This window comes from Pongo pygmaeus, chromosome 1 (assembly GCF_028885625.2).
Source record: "Pongo pygmaeus isolate AG05252 chromosome 1, NHGRI_mPonPyg2-v2.0_pri, whole genome shotgun sequence".
NCBI classification, from domain to species: Eukaryota; Metazoa; Chordata; class Mammalia; order Primates; family Hominidae; genus Pongo; species Pongo pygmaeus.
Genome location: NC_072373.2, coordinates 92,904,177 through 92,923,632, shown reverse-complemented (window position 1 = coordinate 92,923,632; position 19,456 = coordinate 92,904,177). Strand labels below are relative to the sequence as shown.

At 44.8% G+C, this 19,456-nt stretch overlaps 1 protein-coding gene across 2 annotated transcripts; it reads left to right on the top strand.

Annotated features, from left to right (window-relative positions):
* The first annotated feature begins 250 nt into the window (after positions 1 to 250).
* LOC134740057 (SLAM family member 8-like) lies at positions 251 to 16,558 on the top strand. Of its 2 annotated transcripts, none has more exons than XM_063669288.1 (4): positions 251 to 271; positions 12,606 to 12,998; positions 14,537 to 14,832; positions 16,438 to 16,558. In XM_063669288.1, exons 2-4 carry the CDS (start codon positions 12,935 to 12,937, stop codon positions 16,537 to 16,539), a joined length of 462 nt encoding a protein of 153 aa, XP_063525358.1. In that variant the 5' UTR covers positions 251 to 271; positions 12,606 to 12,934; the 3' UTR covers positions 16,540 to 16,558. The 2 variants fall into 2 exon arrangements, with proteins under 2 accessions (XP_063525358.1, XP_063525351.1); XM_063669281.1 differs by lacking the exon at positions 251 to 271 and adding an exon at positions 9,322 to 9,456.
* The last annotated feature ends 2,898 nt before the right edge of the window (positions 16,559 to 19,456 follow it).

Here is a 19,456-nt window from a genome sequence, read left to right as displayed (position 1 = left end):
CGGCTAATTTTTTGTATTTTTAGTAGAGATGGGGTTTCACCGTGGTCTCGATCTCCTGACCTCGTGATCCGCCCACCTCGGCCTCCCAAAGTGCTGGGATTACAGGCGTGAGCCATGCCCGGCCGATATCTACATTTTTCGAAGAATTACTCTGAATGCTATTTTAAGAATAAACTTAAGGTACTGAAAACAGAAGCAAGAAGACTGTGAAGTTACCGCAATAGTGCAAGAGAGTGATGATGGCTATATGACCCAGCAATTCTATTCCTAGGTATGTATCTAAGAGAAATGAAAACAAATAAATAAAACAAATAAATAAATAAATAAAACAAATAAATAAAATAAAACAAATAAAACATATATCTACACAAAATATCTATGTATGTGAATGTTCATAACAGAGTTATCTGTAATAGCCTAAAATTAGATACAACCCAAATTCTACTAACTGATTAATCAATAAACAAGTTGTTGGCTGGGTGCGGTGGCTCATGCCTATAATCCCAGCACTTTGAAAGGCCAATGTGAGAATTTTGCTTGAGCCCAGGAATTTGACACCAGCATGGGAAATCTAGTGAGACCTTTTCTCTATAATAAAAATAAAATAAACAAGTTGTGGTACATTTATACGGTGGAGAATTATTCAGTCACAAAATGTATGAAGTACTGATACATGCTACAACATGATTAAATCTCAAGAATATTAGGATAAGTGAGAGAAGCCAGACACAAAAGGTCACATACTGTATGATTCTGTTTATGTGAAGTGTCCACAAAAGGTAAATTCATAGACACAAAAAGTAGATTAATGGTTGCCAGATGGTGTAGGAGAGGGAAAGGGAAAGTGACTACTAATGGGTATGGGGCTCTTTTGGGGCGACGAAAATGTTCTGAAATTAAATAGTGGTCATGATTGTACAACCTTGCAAATATACTGAAAAGGACTGCATCATACCCTTTATAATCATGAATTTTCTGGTATGTGAATTAGATCTCAATTTACAAAAGAGATAAAGAGAGGGGAGGAGGCAGTTGGAACCAGAAAATATAGATAATTATTTCAAAAAAATTTGCTACAAAGTGGTGCAAAAAAATGGGACAGTACTGGAGGGAGTGTGAGTCTGTAGGATTAGTTTATGTTTTGTTGTTATCATATGGCATTTCCATAGTAATTTCAGGAATAATTTGTCAATTCCTGCAAAAAATAAGCTGGACTTCGGTAGGAATTGCATGGAGTTGGTAGAATAACTTGGGAAATATTGCCATCTTAGCAATATTAAATCTCATTCATAAGCATGATATGTTTTTCCATTAATTTCAGTCCTCTTCAACTTATTTCAACAATATTTTGCATTTTTTGGTGCACTTGTCTTGCACCTCTCTTGTTAATTCATTCTTAAGCACTTTTAATTTTAATCCTATTGTAATAAAATTGTTTATTTATCTTTTGATTGCTCGTAGCTAGTATATAAAACTATAAATTTTTTTTGCATATTGATCTTTCATTTTGCAACCATGCTGAACTTGTTTGTTAGCTCTAATAGTTTCTTGTGAATTCCTTTGAATTTTCTATGCGTGAGATGATGTTATTTTAAATAGAGATAGTTTTAATTCTTCCTTTTTAATCTGGGTAACTTCTAACTGTTTTTCTTACTTAATTGTTCTGGCTAGAACCCACAGTACAATGTGGAATGCAATGTTGCAAGCAGACACCCTTGTCTTATTACTGAATTTAGCGGGAAAGCTTTCTATTATTCACCATTACATATGACGTTAATTGCATATCTTTCATAAGTGTCCTTTATCAGGTTGAGGAACTTCTCCTCAGTTGCTGCTTATTCAGTGGTTTTTCTTCATGAAAATGTATTGGATTTTGTCAAATACTATTTTGCTCTACTGAAGTGATCATCGAATTCACCCCCCTTTTATCTATTAATATCATTTATTATATTGATTGATTTGTTTGTATTGAAGCATCCTGTGTTCTTGGGATAAATTCTACTTGGTTGTATTGTATAACTTTTTTATATGTTGGTGGATTTAGTTTGCTAGTATTTTGATGAGGATTTTTGTATGTATAGTTATAACGGATGTTGACCTGTAGTTTACTTTTGATATCTTTGTCTGATTTTGGTGTTAGTGTAATTTTAGCTTTGTAGAATGAGTTACAAATATCAACATCTATTCTATTTTCTGGAAGAATTTGTGAAGGATTGGTCTTAGTTTTTAATTAGACATTTGTTGTAGTACCACAGTGAAGACATTCTGTTTTTGCTTTGTGGGAATGTTTTGATTACTAATTCATTCTTTTAATTGTTATAGGTTTATCTAAATTTTCTATTTCTACTTGAGTCAGTTTTTATAGTTAGTGTCTTCCTAGAAATTTTTCTTTTTATTTATTTATTTATTTTTTTTTTTTGTGATGGAGTCAAGCTCTGTGGCCCAGACTGGAGTGCAGTGGCTCAATCTCTCTCCCAGGTTCAAGCAATTCTCCTGCCTCAGCCTCCGGAGTAGCTGGGATTACAGGTTTGTGCCACCATGTCTGGCTAATTTTTGTATTTTTAGTAGAGACAGGGTTTTGCCTTGTTGGCCAGGCTGATCTCAAACTCCTGATCTCAGATGACCCAACTGCCTCGGCCTCCCAATGTGCTGGGATTATAGACATGAGCCACCATACCCAGCCTAGAAATTTTTCTACTAACTAGTTTATCTAATGTTTATCATATCATTATTCTTAGTACCCCTTCATAATATTATTTATTTCTGGGGAATATAACTAATACCTTCATTTATACATTACTTATTGGTTTAATATCCATTTAATTTCAATGGAATATAAAAACATTGAGGAACACATAGCTGTGTTCCTCTCTCCTTGTACTGTTATTTTCACATATATTACATCTTTTACTTTGTGTACTCATTAACACTTATAATCTTGGTGTTAGGAAAGCTTATTTTAGGTAAGCTAAGGGAAAAAGCTATTATAATTAAATAAAAACATTCATATTCTTGTTTATACTTATCTGTTTAATTACCCTTACTTGTGCTGTTTATTTGTTCATATAGATTTCATTGCCTCTCCAGTGCCTTTCAATTCAGACTGAATTACTCCCTTTGCATTTGTTACATTGCAGGTCAGCTAGTGACAAATTCTCAATTTCTGTCTCTCTGGACATGTCTTAATTTCTTCTCAATTTGTGAAGGATAGTTTGTAGGACAACAGATTCCTAGTTGTAAGATTTTTTTCTGAACACTTTGCACATGTCATTGCAGAGCCTGCTGGCATTCATAGAATTCGCTGTTGATCTTGTTGGGGATCCCTTGAACACACAGTATCACTTTTCTATTTCAGCTTTGAAGATTCTCTGTTTGACTTTGGCTTTGGTCATCTCATTTTGATAAGCCTACGTTTGGATATTTTTCAGATAATCCTATTTAGAGTTCATTGAACTTTTGGATTGTGCGATTCAGTGTTTCTCTTTAAAATGAAATTTGAGAGCAAGAATATGGAGTTGGGGATGTCCCACTCACATTCTTCCAAAGAAACAAGCATTTGGCAGCCTTTTAAAGAAAAAAGTACAGGTGTGAGTGCATTGGAATCCAGGTCAGAGGTAGCAAACCTCAGGAGAGCCCAAGACTGAAGAGGGCTGTTTTGAATACTTATTATATTGGGTAAGGACAAAAGAAAGCCACTGAACTCAGAAGGGGCGTAGCCCAGACTTGCTATAAGAGGGTGACTTCTGTACCAGACCATAGGCTGACAGTCGTGACCAGGGACACCTGGGGCCGAGCTGTAAACCCAGGGAAGTAGGTAAGTGTCAGGGAAGGGTGTGTACGAGAACACCAAGCTGGCTGTGCGTGCAGGGAGGGGGCCTGTCTAATACACCGTCAGGAACATCACAGAGTGAGGTTGTACCTTTATGTCTTTTGCAATTACTTATTGAGTGTGCACAGTGCTGTAGGGATTGGGATGGGATGAAAGAGCTGAATGACTTTCTCTAGACTTGTCAGCTCTCTCCCCAGTAGTAAATTGCTGGCTCTGCCCTTGAAGTGAAAGAGTGTGAAGTGCTCCTGTGCCCAAGCTTGTCATCTTTTCTTGCCTCTTCCCCTCTTCTGCTTCCTCTACAGCTGAACAGACCAGCAGGCACAGTGCTATGGGGCTGTGCTCCAAGGAACAGTCCTTCTGCTGGACCTACAGGCTCCTGGTATTCATCAGCCTGCTCCTCAATGAGTGATGGGGTCTGTGGGAATGGAGGGCAATTGGATCGTCTGGGCTAACTGGGCCCTGACCACTGAGTGAGCTGTTCAGGTTCCGATGTCTTTGGGCAACAAAAAGAGAAAAACACTCTGTTGCTATTTACAAATGCAGAATATTTGGCTGGAGTCTCGAGATGGAAAGACTGAAAAGTCTTTTTGGTGGTGAGGAGGCTGGGAACTCTGAGCCAGGGCTGCCTTGGTTGCACTGAGGGAACCTTCACTCACTGCCTGGGCTTAGGGCTGAGCTCCAACCAAATCATCACATAGGAGAGGGCCCTTGAAAGTCTTAATCTTAAAATTGTGTTTGTAGTTTGCATTAGTGTTCATTTTAAAAGTTAAAAAGAACTTATATTTGGGTAAAATGTGTCTATAGTGGGCGCGCTTTACATCCTTGTAAGTTGCCTCTTCCTCCACTTGGAAATGCTGCTCAGACCCTCAGATGAAACCACGTTTATCACAGCCCTGTTCTAGGAAAAACCCTGGAAAGAAACAGGAGGGGCCCATCAATTCAGAAACAATTGAACAAGCTGAGGAGTGTCTGTTCCATGGCATATTATGGAGGCTTACAAAAACAAACGTTCTAGTTATCTGGAAGGAATGTTCAACTTCCATGAACTAAGTTGCATAGAGTCTCATCAGCAAGATTCAGGAAACCGAATACAATATAACTGTCACTTTATAAAGGGAAACACAGCCACCAAAATTTAAGTGTTTATACACCTATATGTTTCTAAGACTATGCTAAAAATGTTGAAGGAATCAGTAGGTTGCCAACATGGGCTACAGGAGGGCATAAAATTGGAGGGGAAAACACGGAGAGGGAGAAAGTAGAGAACACACAATGTTAAGCAAAAAAGGGTACTGAAAAAAAAAAAAGATTATCCAAATCTAGGCTGTATATCACAGGATTTAGGAGTCCTGAAGCTCCAGAGTTGGAAGAATTTTTCTCTCTGTTTTCTGGATTATGCCTGTTCCAGTTCACCCTTGACCCAGGGAAAGGAATGTATGATGAAGCAGTGATGATGAAAATGGGGATGAGGGATTTATCCTGATCATTCTTAAACTCTTACCCCCTTCCTGAACATGTGTTTAAATGGAAAATGTGGAAGGGAAAGAGGGAGCTGAAGGGTGGCTCAGTTCACACATAATTTCCCAGGAACACAGGCAGCTGCAGGTGAGGGTGATCCTTGACTTCTGGGGACCCTCTGGCCATAACAATAACAGGATTTACTGAATGCCCAACCCGTGTCTGCCAGCAGGGAGCTAAAGGAGAAAGTTTCTCTGCATTAGGGGCTACAGACAGAGACATGAGACAGTGGAGATGGCACCAAGAAGTGCAGTTTGGGCATCAAAAATGAATTGTTCGTTTGTGAGTGTGCTGATGGGAGCTATGTCAGACATATGCAATATTTTATGTTGTTTACAGAGCTGATAATTTTACACAATTTAAATGAATGTTTAGCTCCACCTTGTAAATGACCACCCACTACCTGGCTTGTTTTTCCTTCAGGATTAACATCTCTGTAGATCAGAGAGCTCCTGCTGCCTTCCTCCTCACTCTCAGTCTTCCTTCCTCTTCCTCCTGTGCTCACCATCCACCTTCTGGGGCAGATCCTTCTGGGCAGCCTGAGGGCTGAGCCTCCTCTCTCCCTGGTTGCCTTTCCCAGAAAGTGAGGTCTGTCCAGGCTGTCTGTTTAACCCTTTGCTAGCCAGAAGTCCCTGCTGGGCTCAGCCACTGAAAGTATCTGCTTCCTCTGTTTAGGAGAAAGCAGTTGATGTGGAGTCCCCGGCAGCTGCCGGTCCTAGTGGGCTCAGACAATAGTGAAGCTGAGCTCTGGGGAAAGCAGGGGAGGATGGAAAAGCACATGGGCCGCGTCTTGCAAAAGAGGCCCTGGGCTGGGGAAGGAAAGTGAGCTCTGAGTCTTGCTCTGCCCTGTGTTACACAGGACAATTCTTTCCCCTAGAGATACCCCTCCTCTGTAAAAGCAGGAGTTAGGCAGATGATTTCTGAGGCCCCTTCCAGCTGTGAGCTTATGGGATTTAGTGACTCCCGTGGCTTTGTCAAGGTCTCTGCTCTGTCTCTCCCAACCTGTCCTGTTTTATCCTGTTGCCTGATAGGCACTGCAGCTGGTGAGCCTGTTTTGGGCTCCTTCATAGAGAAGACCCCAGGCTTTCCCTGTGGCCACTTCCTCAGCCCTCAAGTGAGGAAGGGACTTTCCTTACAGCCTCCTCCACTTGATCCTCTACTTTCTCTGCCTCTGCTCCTGTGAGGGGTTTGGAAGACACTTCCCTCAGGCCACCTGCTGAAGGACATTGTATTAGTCTGTTCTCACATTGCTATAAAGAACTACCTCAGATTGGGTAATTTATAAAGAAAAGAGGTTTAATTGACTTTCAGTTCACCAGGCTCTACAGGAAGCATGGCTGGGGAGGTATCAGGAAACTTACAATCATGGCAGAACGGGAAGGGGAAGCCAGAACGACTTACATGGCAGAAGAAGGAAGAGGAAAGAGCACGGGAGGTGACACATACTTTTAAACAACCAGATCCTGTGAGAACTCACTCACTATCACAGGAACAGCAAGGGGGAAGTTCACCTCCATGATCCATTCACCCCCCCACCAGACCCCTCTGCCAACTTTGGGGATTACATTTTGACATGTGATTTGGAAGCTGACACAAATTCAAACCATATCAGCATTCTTCCCCTCCCCACAGTGTGTGGAAACATGGTCTGCACACCACATTCAGGAAGGTCTGCCGCAGCTGTGGCTTTTAGAAGTCACTAATAAAAGCCTCAGCCAGACCTTTTCAGTTCCTGTCTTCTCAGCATCAAACACTCGCTTATTTTTCCACAACCTCTCTTACAGTGCTGGCAAGGAGAAAGAAAAAACATTATTTTGATCAGAATTATTCATGAAAATGCATTAAGAAGGTCCCTCTGTGGAGTCTGAAATGTCATCTCTCTAGCTAGTCCAATTGTCTTATTTGCCCCAGTCAGAAAAGGGGACTGTGTTTTTGAGCACTACTTTCAATAGAGCACTCATGCTTTGTGTCCACTGTAGTGCCAATAACTGTATATGTAAACGCAATTAACTCTGAATAGGATGGTTGACTGGCAAGTTAAAGAATACTTCTATTTCACACATTAATTAATGAGAGACCTAGTAAGATGTTATAATCAGTTCAGAGGGAGAGTCAAAGACACCTATGTTGGCCAGCGGGAATACTGAAAAGAATTGACCAATAGATTTCCTGTGTTCACAGGGCTTATGGTATTGCTGGGTACATAGATGACTGTCTGGAGGATACACATTGTTTAGAGCCCCTTCCTGGGGGATGAGGCACACTTTGGACTTTTACTTGAAGCAGCTCCACATCCTGTATAATTTTCAAGGTAACATAAAACACTTTTATATTATAAAACAACCTACGAAAGAAAGGGGAAATGGATAAACCAGATACAGTTAATATTATGATTTGTTTCGCTCACACTTGGGATACCAAGAGATCTGTTCTTTCTTCTATCTTTTTTATTTTTAGAAGAGACAGGGTCTGGCTATTATTCCCAAGCTGGTCCTGAACTCTTGGCCTTAAGTCATCCTCCTGCCTGGGCCTCCCACAGTGTTGGGATTACGGATGGTGTGAGCCATTGCACCCAGCCCTTCCCTCCATCCTTACCACCCTTCTGGCTACACAGATGTTTTCAACTCCTTGGTAACATGAGAATTGATGACGACTGTGTGGTGACACAGAGCAATAAATTTCCTTTTAAATGCAGGGCTCTGGTAAACAAGAAGGCGTTGGCTGGACGTTGACACCCTGTAGCCACTTCTGGGCTTAAACCCAGAGATGTTTGACTCTCTGGAACCGATCAGTCTACCCGGGAGGTGATCCCTGAGAGGAGTGGCTGCTGGGGAGAAAAAAGATACCAATCTGGAAGCTGGGAACATCTGCTTCTGCTTCCAGGTGGGCTTGGGCAAGTAATATTCATCATGATAAAGACAGCAGCTAATATTAATAGGACAATTACTGAATACTGTGCTGAAACATTCTCTCTACTTAACCACAAACAAGAGTTCAATGAGGTAAGCATTTTCATTGTTTCCATATCTCATATAAGAGAGCTGAAGCCAGAGAGGTTAAATAACTCTTCAAGTTCACACAGACAGAAAATAAAGGACGTGGACTTAAATCTCACAGACTCTAAAGTCCAATCTTTTCACCACTCTGTGACACCAGTCAACTGTCACCTGATTCCAAAATAAGTTTCAAGTGGATCTAAGAGTTAATATAAAATTTAAAACCATAAATGTACTTGAAGAAAATAAGAGATAATTAAAAACCTACTTTTGAATTGGGGGAGAGCTATCTTTTAAAGCAAAATACAAAAAGAATAAGCCATAAAATGGATATATTTGAGTTTATGCAAATAACATTTTGGCATTGTGAATAGCCATAAGTAAAATTTTAAAACAAATTTAAAAAATTATATTAGATCTACCCTAATGATTTCCTTTAATATATAAACATCTATGTGTGCAAAGGCACAAATATAAAGATAGTCATTGCAACATGTTTTGTAGTGTAAAGCAACAACTTAAATTAGACATAAGTTAAATATCAGAAGCAGCGGGGCTTTAGAGTCCCACAAAGAACAGTGTGGAGACAGGAGATGGGACACATCCATGTGTACACACCCCAAGTGAACTCCAACAAATGTTGCTTTGAGAAAAAGCAAAGAGCAGGACAGTCGCATAGCATGTGCTGTGTGTGTGGAGATGCACATCTTTACTCTGCATAGTAACACAAGACACTGATAACAGTGCCTGCCTCTAGGAACCAGAACCAGGTAATGGGAGTTAGAGAAAGGAGAAAGACTTCATTTTCAATCTCCTTAATTTTCTCCTCCTTTTAAAAACTATATGAAAGTATAATCTGATTAAAATAAAAAAAATTAAAAGCCTCTTGGTGTTGCTGAAATGCAAAACTCCTCAGCCTTTCCATCAGGATAATAATCTGTAACCTCCAAACTTGAAGGGCTGTCCTGAGAATCATCAGCCATTCAGTATCTGAAGGAGCTGCTGAGTCATAGGGACTGCGAATCAAGTTCATGGGGGATGGACAACTTCTTTTCCAGACGGAGAAAGCAATGGGAGAAATCCAGCTACAGTAACTTGGCAATTCTAAAGCAGGTGGGCCCCAGTTATAGTAACGATTCTAACAACTAATCACTACTGTTGAGTGTTCTTTAAAAAATATATTATCTTTTTAAAATTCTTGTAGCAGCCCATGAGTATTTGCAATTATTATCTCTATTGTTCATATGTGGGAACTCAAGGCTTAGATAGTTCAGCAACTTGCTAAAGATCACTCAGCCAGGAAATATGGTGGCTCTGGGACTTGAACCCAGGTTGTCTCACTCCAGAGCTTGAGCCTCATGTAATTTGCTGGCCAAGGGCCAGGCTTGGCTCTCCAGGAATCCCTGGAATGCTCAACATGCAACCTTGGGTGCCACCTGTCTTCGTTCATTTGTGTTGCTATAGAAGATCACCTCAGGCTGGGTAATTTATAAAGAGAAGAAGTTCATTTGGCTCATGCTTCTGCAGGCTGTACAAGAAGGGTGGCATGAGTGTCTGCTTCTGGTGAGGGCCTCAGGAAGCCTGGGCTTATGGTAGAAGGTGAAGGGGGGCAGAAAGGTGCCAGGCTCTTTTAACAGTCAGTTATCACAGGAACTAATAGAGAAATAACTCACTCATTACCACAAAAACAGCATCAAGCGATTCATGAGGGATCCACCCCCAAGGACCCAAACACCTCCCACCAGAGCCTACTTCTAGCACCGGGGATCAAATTTCAGCATGAGATTTAGAGGAGACCTGCTGGGATGTGGCCTTTGTGCCCTGGCTTGTTTAGAGGGCTCTGGCAGCACAACCTCTTCTGGCTCTCCTCAGCAGCCTTTTGTGGGCCTGGTCAGGTGTCCGTGCTGCTCTCCATGATTCTCTGGGAGTGCATACGCCTCCTCCTGGACTGGGTGTCAGAGGAGTGTGCAATGTGGGAGGAGGGACCATGGAGGAGCTGGAGGTAACAGGAAGAGGCTGGTGGCTGAACACTTCCTGCCTCTCCTATATGGTCCAAGGCAGAACTGGACAGGGCACTGACCACTGATATGGTTTGGATGTCTGTTCCCTCCAAATCTCATGTGGAAATCTGATATCCACTGTTGAAGGGGAGATCTAGTGGGAGGTGATTGGATCATGGGGTCAGATCCTTCATAAATGGTTTAGCACCATTCCCTTGGTGCTAGGTGGGTCCTTGCTCAGTTAGTTCACCTGAGATCTGGTTGTTTAAGTGTGTGGCACCTCCGCCTGTCTTTTGCTCTTGCTCTCACATGAGATTTGGAGGGGACAAACATCCAAATCATATCAGTGGGACGGAACCCTGTCCAGTTCTGCCTAGGGCCATACAGGAGAAGTAGCAAGTGTTGAGAGGCAGAAAGTGCTGGCTCCCCTTTGCCCTCCACCATGACTGTGAGTTTCCTGAGACCCCCCAACAGGAGCACATGCTGGCTCTACACTTCCTGTACAGCCTGCAGAGCCCAGAGCCAATTAAATATCTTTTCTTTATAAATTACCTAGCCTTAGGTATTTCTTTATAGCAATGCAAAAATGGACTGACACAACCAGTAACCCACTGATGTGGATCCTGAAGGCCTGTGACCCTGGTGTTAAGGGGTATTGAGACTGGGGTGGGGCCTAGTCCCTTCAGGGAGCTGAAAGAAGTGGGTGAGGCCTGGCTCAGAGGCGGGCCTGGTGAACTGAGTTAGTTAGTGAATAACTGAAAACAGAAATATTTGAAACACTTTCATATCTCAGGATTGGCATGAGCTATTTTCTGCTTCCAGTGAGAGCCAGACTTGGGTGTAGGGACAGCAGCAGGGTGCAGGCTGGAAATAAGGAGAACTTTATTCATTAGAGAGAGCACTGGGTGTCCTCCCACACAGTGACAAAATCAAATGGACCTGAGCTGCTAAAAGGAGAAGATGGTTCTTTCTTCAGGGACAAGGGTGTTCTGTGGCAGTTTCCCCCAGTCCAGATTGGTCCCATCCTGGTCCCCAGGAAGGACAAATGTCTCTGGGTTCCTTGGGGCTGTGCCTGGTGAACAAGGAAGGGCTCAGGAGGAGGCAGAGATGAGGCAGCTTCGCTCACTGGTCAGGGATTGAATGGAGACAGTGACTGGGGGAGACTGACCAACGGCCTCAAGGGCACTGCGTAGGGAAGTCCCTCTCTTGTCTCCTCCCTTCCCTACCATGGGGGCTGAGGATGCTGTGAGGAGGGTGTGGGTTCCATATGGAGCTGCTACAAGGTGTGGAGCCCCCACTCACGAGTGACACGAACCTTCCCTCACTATCCCTTGTGGGACATGTAGTGTGAGTAATAAACAAACTCCCCTTGTTCTAAGTCCCTGACTTTTGTAATTGTTGCCACAGGTCAACCTGTATAATTCACTTCCTGTCCTATCCTGCCTTATCCTATCCTGACTAATTTCCTTCCTAGAAGGAAAGGCAAAGGAAAGCAACCTTCGTCTTTGCCTTAGTTGTGTATTGTGTGACCTGTAACCCTAGAACTTAGGACCTTAACATAATATGGGGCATGGTCTCACCGTTTATGGAGGTCAGAACCCAGGACCTGGGTCCTGTGGCTCATTGTCTCACAGTTTATGGAGGTCAGGATCCAGGTGTGGTTCAGCTGGGTTCTGTGGCTCAGGATCGCAGAGACTGGAATGAAGGTGTTGGCCGAGGCTGCCCTCAGCTCCCTGCCATGTGGGCCTCTCCACAGAGCAGCTCACACTGTGGTAGCGGGCTTCATCAGCCTGAACAGGAGAGAGTGATGGAGTCAGAGGCTGTGAGCCAGACAGAAGGGACACTCCATCACTTTTGCTGCATTTGCAAGTTATCAGTGCAACCCATACTCCAGGGGAGGGCATTACACAGGGGTGTGCACACAGTGGGGAGGCATCCTTGGGAGCCACGTCAGAAGCTGCCTCCTGTAGTTATGCACTTAGCATATGCCAGAAAATGTGCTAGGTGCTTCTGATCTAGGATCTCATTTGATCTTTACTGTCATTATGGGGCAGGTACGAAAATTAAGGGGTTCAGGAACCTGCTTAAGATCACACTCCACTAGAACCAGGACTTGATTCCAGAATTGCTTCAAGTCCATTATGCTAGGCAGCCCTTCCAGAATGAAGGGAGGATTTTATTGATTTCTGTGACTCTCATTCTTTGGTTCTCTCATTTGTTCTTGCTGAGGAGATACTCACGTTTCCTGTTTCCATGCCCTAGGTGTCTGCAGCACAGCAGCCAACACTTCTGGAGCACATGGCCCTGGAGTGAAGGATTCTGGAGCCCACATTCATCTGAAGGGGATCCGAGGAGGTTCTGTCTTGTTGAATGTGATTGAGAAGCCCAGAGTAGATGCAGGAGCCGAGCTGGAGGAGGTTATATGGGCTCTGGGCACTCTGTCGAATCATACACAGGTGCTGTGAGTCCACAGCAGGGCCAACTCTCCAACCTGGGTCGGCCTCCAGGACAAGTTCAAGCAGAGGGTCCATGTGCCCAGTGTGTTGTCCCTGAGGATTGAGAACCTGGCTCCTGAAGACAGTGGGCAGTACATGGCCGTGATCCGCTTAACTGGGGGACGATTATCTGGCCAGGTTTTCTACCTCACTGTCTATGGTGAGTGACAATCCTCCCCCATCCTCTGGCTTACCTGCTTTTTTTGTCCCTAGAGTGTCACATAGGCCCCATGCAGGTCCACTGAGACATTGGCCTTCAGACTCTATTTTCTCCACTAAAAATAAGGCACATGAGGTCCTCAGAGATAGAGAGAAGAGCTGAGATTCATACCAAGGAATGAAGCTCTTTCAGTGTTTTGGGAGAGAAAATTCAGCAAAACAGCAATGTTTCCAATAACATAAACTGTCCTATATATGATTAATGTTACTTAATTTGTTTAGTAGTTTTTTATTGCAGATGCAACAAATTGCCAAAAATTATTGGCTGAAAGCAACACAAATTTATTATCTTACTGTGCTGTAAGCCAGAGGTCTGACACAAGTCTCTGTGAGCTAAAATGAAGGTGGTGGCAGGGCTGTATTCTTTCTGGGTGCTCCAGGGAAATGCCCGTTCTTTTGCCTTTTTCACCTGCTAGGGGCTGCTGGCTTCCCATGGCTCGTGACCATCATCCTGTATCTCCTAATAGAACACTGATGTTAGTGTTCTATTAGAAGTGTCAGAATCATCTCCCTATTTTAAGGTCAGCTGGTTAGCAACCTTAATTTCATCTGTGACCTTAATTCCCCTTGCCTCACAGTCTAACCTCTTCCCAGGTTACCAGGATGGGTCCTGGACATTTTGGAGGCCACTGTTCTGCTTGCCACAGTTGGGAATCCTTGTGAATGGAGTCCTCCCAGTCCCCTCTCCTCTCACTCAGCCCCAGCCTGAGGCCAGACTCAGTCACACAAGCTGCCACAAATCCACATCTCAAAGACTCCATATGTGTAGGAGAAAGTTTACACCACAACACATCTTAGAAACCTCATTTAGCCAACTCTTTTTTTCCCTATAGTTCCTTTCTGCATGGGGAAGTATCCTGCCGTGGAGAGAGTGGCTTTTGAGCTTTAGGTGCCATGTGATTTCTCAGGCTGGCCTGTGAATCTGATTTTTCTCTTCTGTCTGCACCACAGGTTCAGTGGCACTTTCTAAGCACACTCAGAGTCATTGCTACCAGTCACTATCACCGCATCTCCCACAGATGTGTCTACTTTTGGGAGCATGAGCCTTTCTCTGTCCTCCCAGAGCTGACCTGACATCCTGCCTCACAAAGGCTGTGCAGTCACAGGCATAGCCTCAGCTGGAGATTCAGGGAAAGGACACTGGGCCAGTACAAGCCCATCTTCCCGAGACTCCTTCCCCTTCTTGAAAAGACCTCAATTTCCTGAAAATTCTGTGCCTTGGGAAGGGAGAGTCTGGCCTTTATTTTCTTTGGGATGGTTTTAAGACATGTTGAATCTAGAGAACCAACATGGAGCTAAACTCAGTGGCTTCTCTTCTTATTTCATTTGCTCAGTATTTAGCTTTGGGCAAATTGTGTTTCACCTGTAGAATACACCCAATTGCTTGCTGTGGCTGCAATGGGAAAATGATGAGAAAGCGTGATGTGCAATGTTCTCCACACGTGAGAGATTCCCCTCTTTTGTCCCCTTCTTCCTCAGAGCCTGTGCCTCACCCTGAGATCCTGGCAAAGTCACTGTCTATCACACCAGGCTTGTGTAACATCACCCTGGAGTGTAGAGTTCCAGGGGCCACAGAGGACCTGAATGTGACTTGGGAGAGCAAGGGCCTCCTTGGAGAGCTGGAGCAGAGAGAAACACCAGGACCAGCCCCCAACCCCTGGACCCTGGCTGTGAGCCTGCCCCTGAGCCAGCGGAACAGCAGTCTCACCTGTGTGGTCAGCAACCACGTGCATCAGAAAGCTGTTACCTTAGTCCTTGGGAAAGTCTGTGTCAAGGTGAGTGGTGAGTGTAGCCTGCAGGATAGGAGGGGCTGCCCGAGCTCAGGTAGCACTGGGGTCTAATGGTTCTGGGGTCTCTTCTCCAACATGAGCATTAGCACCACCTTCTACCTGCTCACCACACACAGCAGTGTGGGAGTCACATCCACCTTACTTTGCCTTTAATCGTCTCTCCCATCCATACCCTTCTCTTCACACCCCCACCATGTCCCTGCCGATTCAGACAGCAGCCTTCCGGGAGCTCTCCCACCCCATCCATCCTCCACTGAACATCCAGAGTGGGCTTTGGGAAAAGTGGGTAAGATTGGGTTGTTGTCTGTGTGATCTGTGGGATCTGGCCTCCAGTTACTCCCCCATGGAATTCAGGTCTCAGATTCTTCTCTGCCCATGTTTCTGGCCTCACCTGTGCACTTCACACCAAACTCCTTGCTTTTATTTCTGAACATATGTCCTGCTTCTTGTAAGCTTCTCAGATTCTGAACATGCTATTTCTTACTCCATCAGCCCTAATGTCCAACACTTCCCTTTTTATCCCTTTCCAAGCACTCCTTTCGACCATGGCCAGCTTTATGGGCATAAGACACATGCAGTCACACAGGGTCCTTCAGTCAGCAGCATTCTACAATGGGTTAAAATACTGCCATTGCTGCCTGCAAATTTTTAATTTTTAATCAAGGGATTTTAAATTTGCATCGCACAGTGCCCTGAACATGATGTATCTGCTTCTGTACTCAGACCCACCTCCTTACGGAGATGTCTGTGGTCCAAACAGTGAGTAGTAATGACGCGTTTATGTCACTGTCTGCCCAGTAGACTGCAACATCTTGATATTTTCCTTTGAATCCCTGTGCCAAGCAATCTCCTGGCAACATTTGCTCACAATCAGTGTTCACTGAATGAATATATGACCTGATACCGTGTATGCAGCCTTGTCCTCTCCAACCCTTCCTCCAAGAGCCACTGGGGGATCTGATGTGTCAGCATCACATTAAACCGCCTGCCACCTCCTCCTTCACCCCCATCCTGGAGTGTTCAGCACTTAGCATGACCACAAGGCCCTCCGGGCACAGACTCCTGCCTCCGTCTGACTCTCCTTGCCATGGCTTCTCCCTGCCCTGTCCCTCTACTGCTGCAGTGGGGTGCCGGCAACTCCCAGGGCTGGTGTTTTGACACAGCCATTTCCTGAACTTGGTGCTCTTCCTTCCTGGAATGCCCCAGGCTGAATATCTGAGAAATTCCTATTCCCCCATCAAGCCTCAGTTTAGCCAGCACTTCCTCTGGGAGGCCCTCCCTGAAGACCTTGTACAAGGTGGAAACCTGTATCACAGCTACAATCCCTCTGTCTGGCAGTTGATATTTTCTGTCTTCCCTCGTGAGTGCTGGGCTGCTGTGGACATTGTCTTGTGCATCTCCGCATCCCTGGTACCAAGCAGCAGCTCCTAACCGGTTGAATGAATGGATCTGCCATGCTCCTCCCTCTGCAGCTTCTGCACTAGGCTCTTTCCCAGTGCTCCACCTACTTTCTCTCTCTGTGTCTCCTTTGGTAGTTTGTATCTCAAATTATCTCCTGTGTTAACATTTTCCACTCTCCCCATGTGACAGGAACAGGTTCACACAAACAGGACATGGCTAGACTGCTGCCAGGCATCCTACGGGCTGTTGTGGGTGTCCTGTTGGTACTGGGAGCTGGGCTCTACCTTTTGAATAATAATAAGAAGAAGATGGAAAGAAAAAGGGGCAAGTTGCATTTCTCCTGACGTGCCCAGACACCTCCCTCCCTCACTAGAACCTCAGCTATATTTCTCTGAATTTTGCTCCCAGGGAGTGGACTCTGCAGAGGGGATGATAGGTGTGGTCTTGGCCTTGGGGTTCATGGCAGTGGGGAGGCATACATGATTTCAAGACATGGATTCAAGCTTTGATTTTGTCTCAGGTGGAGGATTGCAGGAGAACCAGGGGGTCAATGATGGTGGCATCCCCTTTCAAACGCTCAGCCAGCAAGTGTCTCTGAAGGGCAAGGACAAGGTGAGTACTGGGACACTGGCCACCCTGGGAACTCCCAGGTCTCTCTGCCCAGCCTTGGGCTTCCAATTTTGGGAACTGCCACTTCTGGCCCAACTGCCTGTTTATCTATATCTGGACAATCAACAGTATTTACTAAGAAAATTGACATCTGGGTGTGATGTAGTGCTGGGCACTTTAGAGGAATTCATGAGCAGTGCATGTCAGTGGGTATTGGCCCTGTGGGTCCCTCCACATCCTTTTTATCCCTCAGCTGATCCAACAACCCTTTGTCTTGTATTCCAGGGCATCGGTGAACAATATCTGGAAAAAAAAGGAGTCTATCACTCCTCTCTACAGTGAAGTCTGTTATCCAGACCAGACCATGAAGATCATCTGATTGGAGGAAGCAGGAGGATCTGGCACTCCCAGGACACCTATACTCTGAGTCTAAATCCTGCAGACACCCTCCTTTCCCAGCTCTGGTTCAGTTCCCGCTTCCCCTTGTCTGTATTACTCTAACCTCATAGCCACATTTCTACAGGGTACACATGGCCTGGTTATACTCTTTGACACCTCCCCAAGCTGTCTTTACACTTGGGCAGGGGCTGTTCTCCATCACTGAGATGGCTCCTGACCCCTCTCCTCCAGAAGCCTTCCCAAGAGGAGCCTGTCTGATTGAGCAGGTGGTGAATTCCGACCACCTCTGCCGTGTCACTGGTGTGTATACTTCTGAGGACACAAGCCAGACATGGGAACAGTGCAGAAGTGTTGAGTATGCTGCAGAGGAGGGAGATAGGACCTGGTTTCTGGATGCTGAGTTTGAGGACAGCATGGGCGGATAGAAACCCGCAAAGGAACAGGCCATGGCATCTTTTGCAGATTTTGTGTAGGGGTCTCTTGGGGGTATCAGGCAGTGTGTGTGTGCATGCATGTTGGGAGGATTGTCTAGTGCACATTACACAACTGAACCAAAGCCACCTTTCTCATCACCTGTGCTAATCTGAGCCTAATTTTCAGCCTCAGCCTGTGGATTCAAACTCAAATTCCTGTAGAGTGGAAATAGAAATGTGTATCATCTCAAAACCTTCCCAACCTCTGTGTCTCAGGGAGTGACCCTAAGAGGCCACAGTGGGGGATTGTCTTAGGAAAACAGCCTCAGCTCTTCCCTTCTCCTAGGGTAGCACACTTGGTTGTACGAACAGATGTGTAGTATCCTTCCATGCCCCCTTGGTGAGGGCTACTTGGGCTCTGATGGGTGAAGCTATTGAGAAGATCTAACCCAGCCCTCTCCAGCCTCTTCTTATTCTGACCCTCAGTCTCCCTCAGCCATGCTGGCCCAAACCCTAGGTCAACCACTTCTTTGCTCACTTGCATCCCTCTGCCTGAAATTAGTTTCCTCTCTGTGCTCCTCACCCTCACTCCCGCCTGTTGAAATTCTAGTGTGCTGCTCAAAGCCCTTCCCAAGATTCTTGTTCTATGAGCTTTATGAATCTTAAAGGTTTAAAAATGACATCTCCCATATCTGACTTTCCAGAACACCTTGGGCACTATGTATGGTCCCTGCCACAGTTTGCCCTGGGTTGGTCATGAGTCTTCCTGCAGTACCAATCTGGGCTCTCTCAAGAGGGTGTGGGACTGTGGGAGGACAGGATCAAGAAGACAAGCACCTCTTAGTGTAAAGGTTCTGGACCACCTTTCTCCCATCTCCCATCCTTCTGCTCAGCAGAGGGAGATGCAGCACAGGAGCTGCTGATAGACTCTCTGGTGTGGCTCTACCTGGAAACAGGGGTGGACACAATGAACTTCCTCGACTATACGTGTCCTGAAGTCCTAGTTGGAGACTTCCTTACTCCCTTATCAGCTTCTTATTGTGAACCTGGCCATGCTTCCACCATGGTATATGGGTGGTTCTTCCCTCCTGAGGAGTCCTCACCTTCTTGCAACCTCTGCCTCCTGTTTGAATCCCAGCTTTTATGCAGAGATGGGCTAACTCTAGTACCACGAGGTGCTGCAGCATGTCTAGTGGCCTAGATCCTTGGGTTTGTGGTTTTGCTCATGCCAACCACAGAAAACAAAGGTCTGAAAAGAGTCCCTGTTAAAAGATTGAGCACTAGGTAATAATCTTAAGTACTTGCTGGATGGTGGATGGGTGAGAGAAGACAAAGAGTATTCATAGTAGGGCTTCATTTCTACCCTCTTCCCATTTAGGGTGCACAGAAAGCTGAGGGTGTGCAAGTCTTCTCACTGGCTTCCCAGGTGACTGGCCATGACTGTGTATCAGTGTCCATTAGACCTGGGGCAGCATAAGATGTGATCAGCAGCCTACCTTCCCACAGCACCAGTGGCAGCAAAAAAAAAAAAAAAAAGGAACCAACAAACAAAACAAACAAAATCAAAAAAGAAGAGGAACAGGGCTTTTGAGGCTGTTTTGAACCAGTTTTTGTCCCAGGCACTTTGCAAATATTATTCCTTTTGATTCATATAAGAACCCACTAGGGTTGGTATTGGTCACCAGCATTCAAAAGTAGATGGTGGCAAAATCTGTACTTTTGGTGCAATTTTTCTATATACCTAAAACAGCTCTAGAATAAAGTGTATTAAATGATAAGTTTTAAAA

Bases quoted from the DNA above. Each gene is read 5' to 3' on its own strand.
- LOC134740057 (XM_063669288.1), top strand. From the start codon at position 12,935: ATGGCCGTGATCCGCTTAACTGGGGGACGATTATCTGGCCAGGTTTTC. The intron at 12,999-14,536 runs GTGAGTGACAAT...CTTCTTCCTCAG, and splicing joins TTTCTACCTCACTGTCTATG to AGCCTGTGCCTCACCCTGAG. The intron at 14,833-16,437 runs GTGAGTGGTGAG...CCCATGTGACAG, and splicing joins TTGGGAAAGTCTGTGTCAAG to GAACAGGTTCACACAAACAG.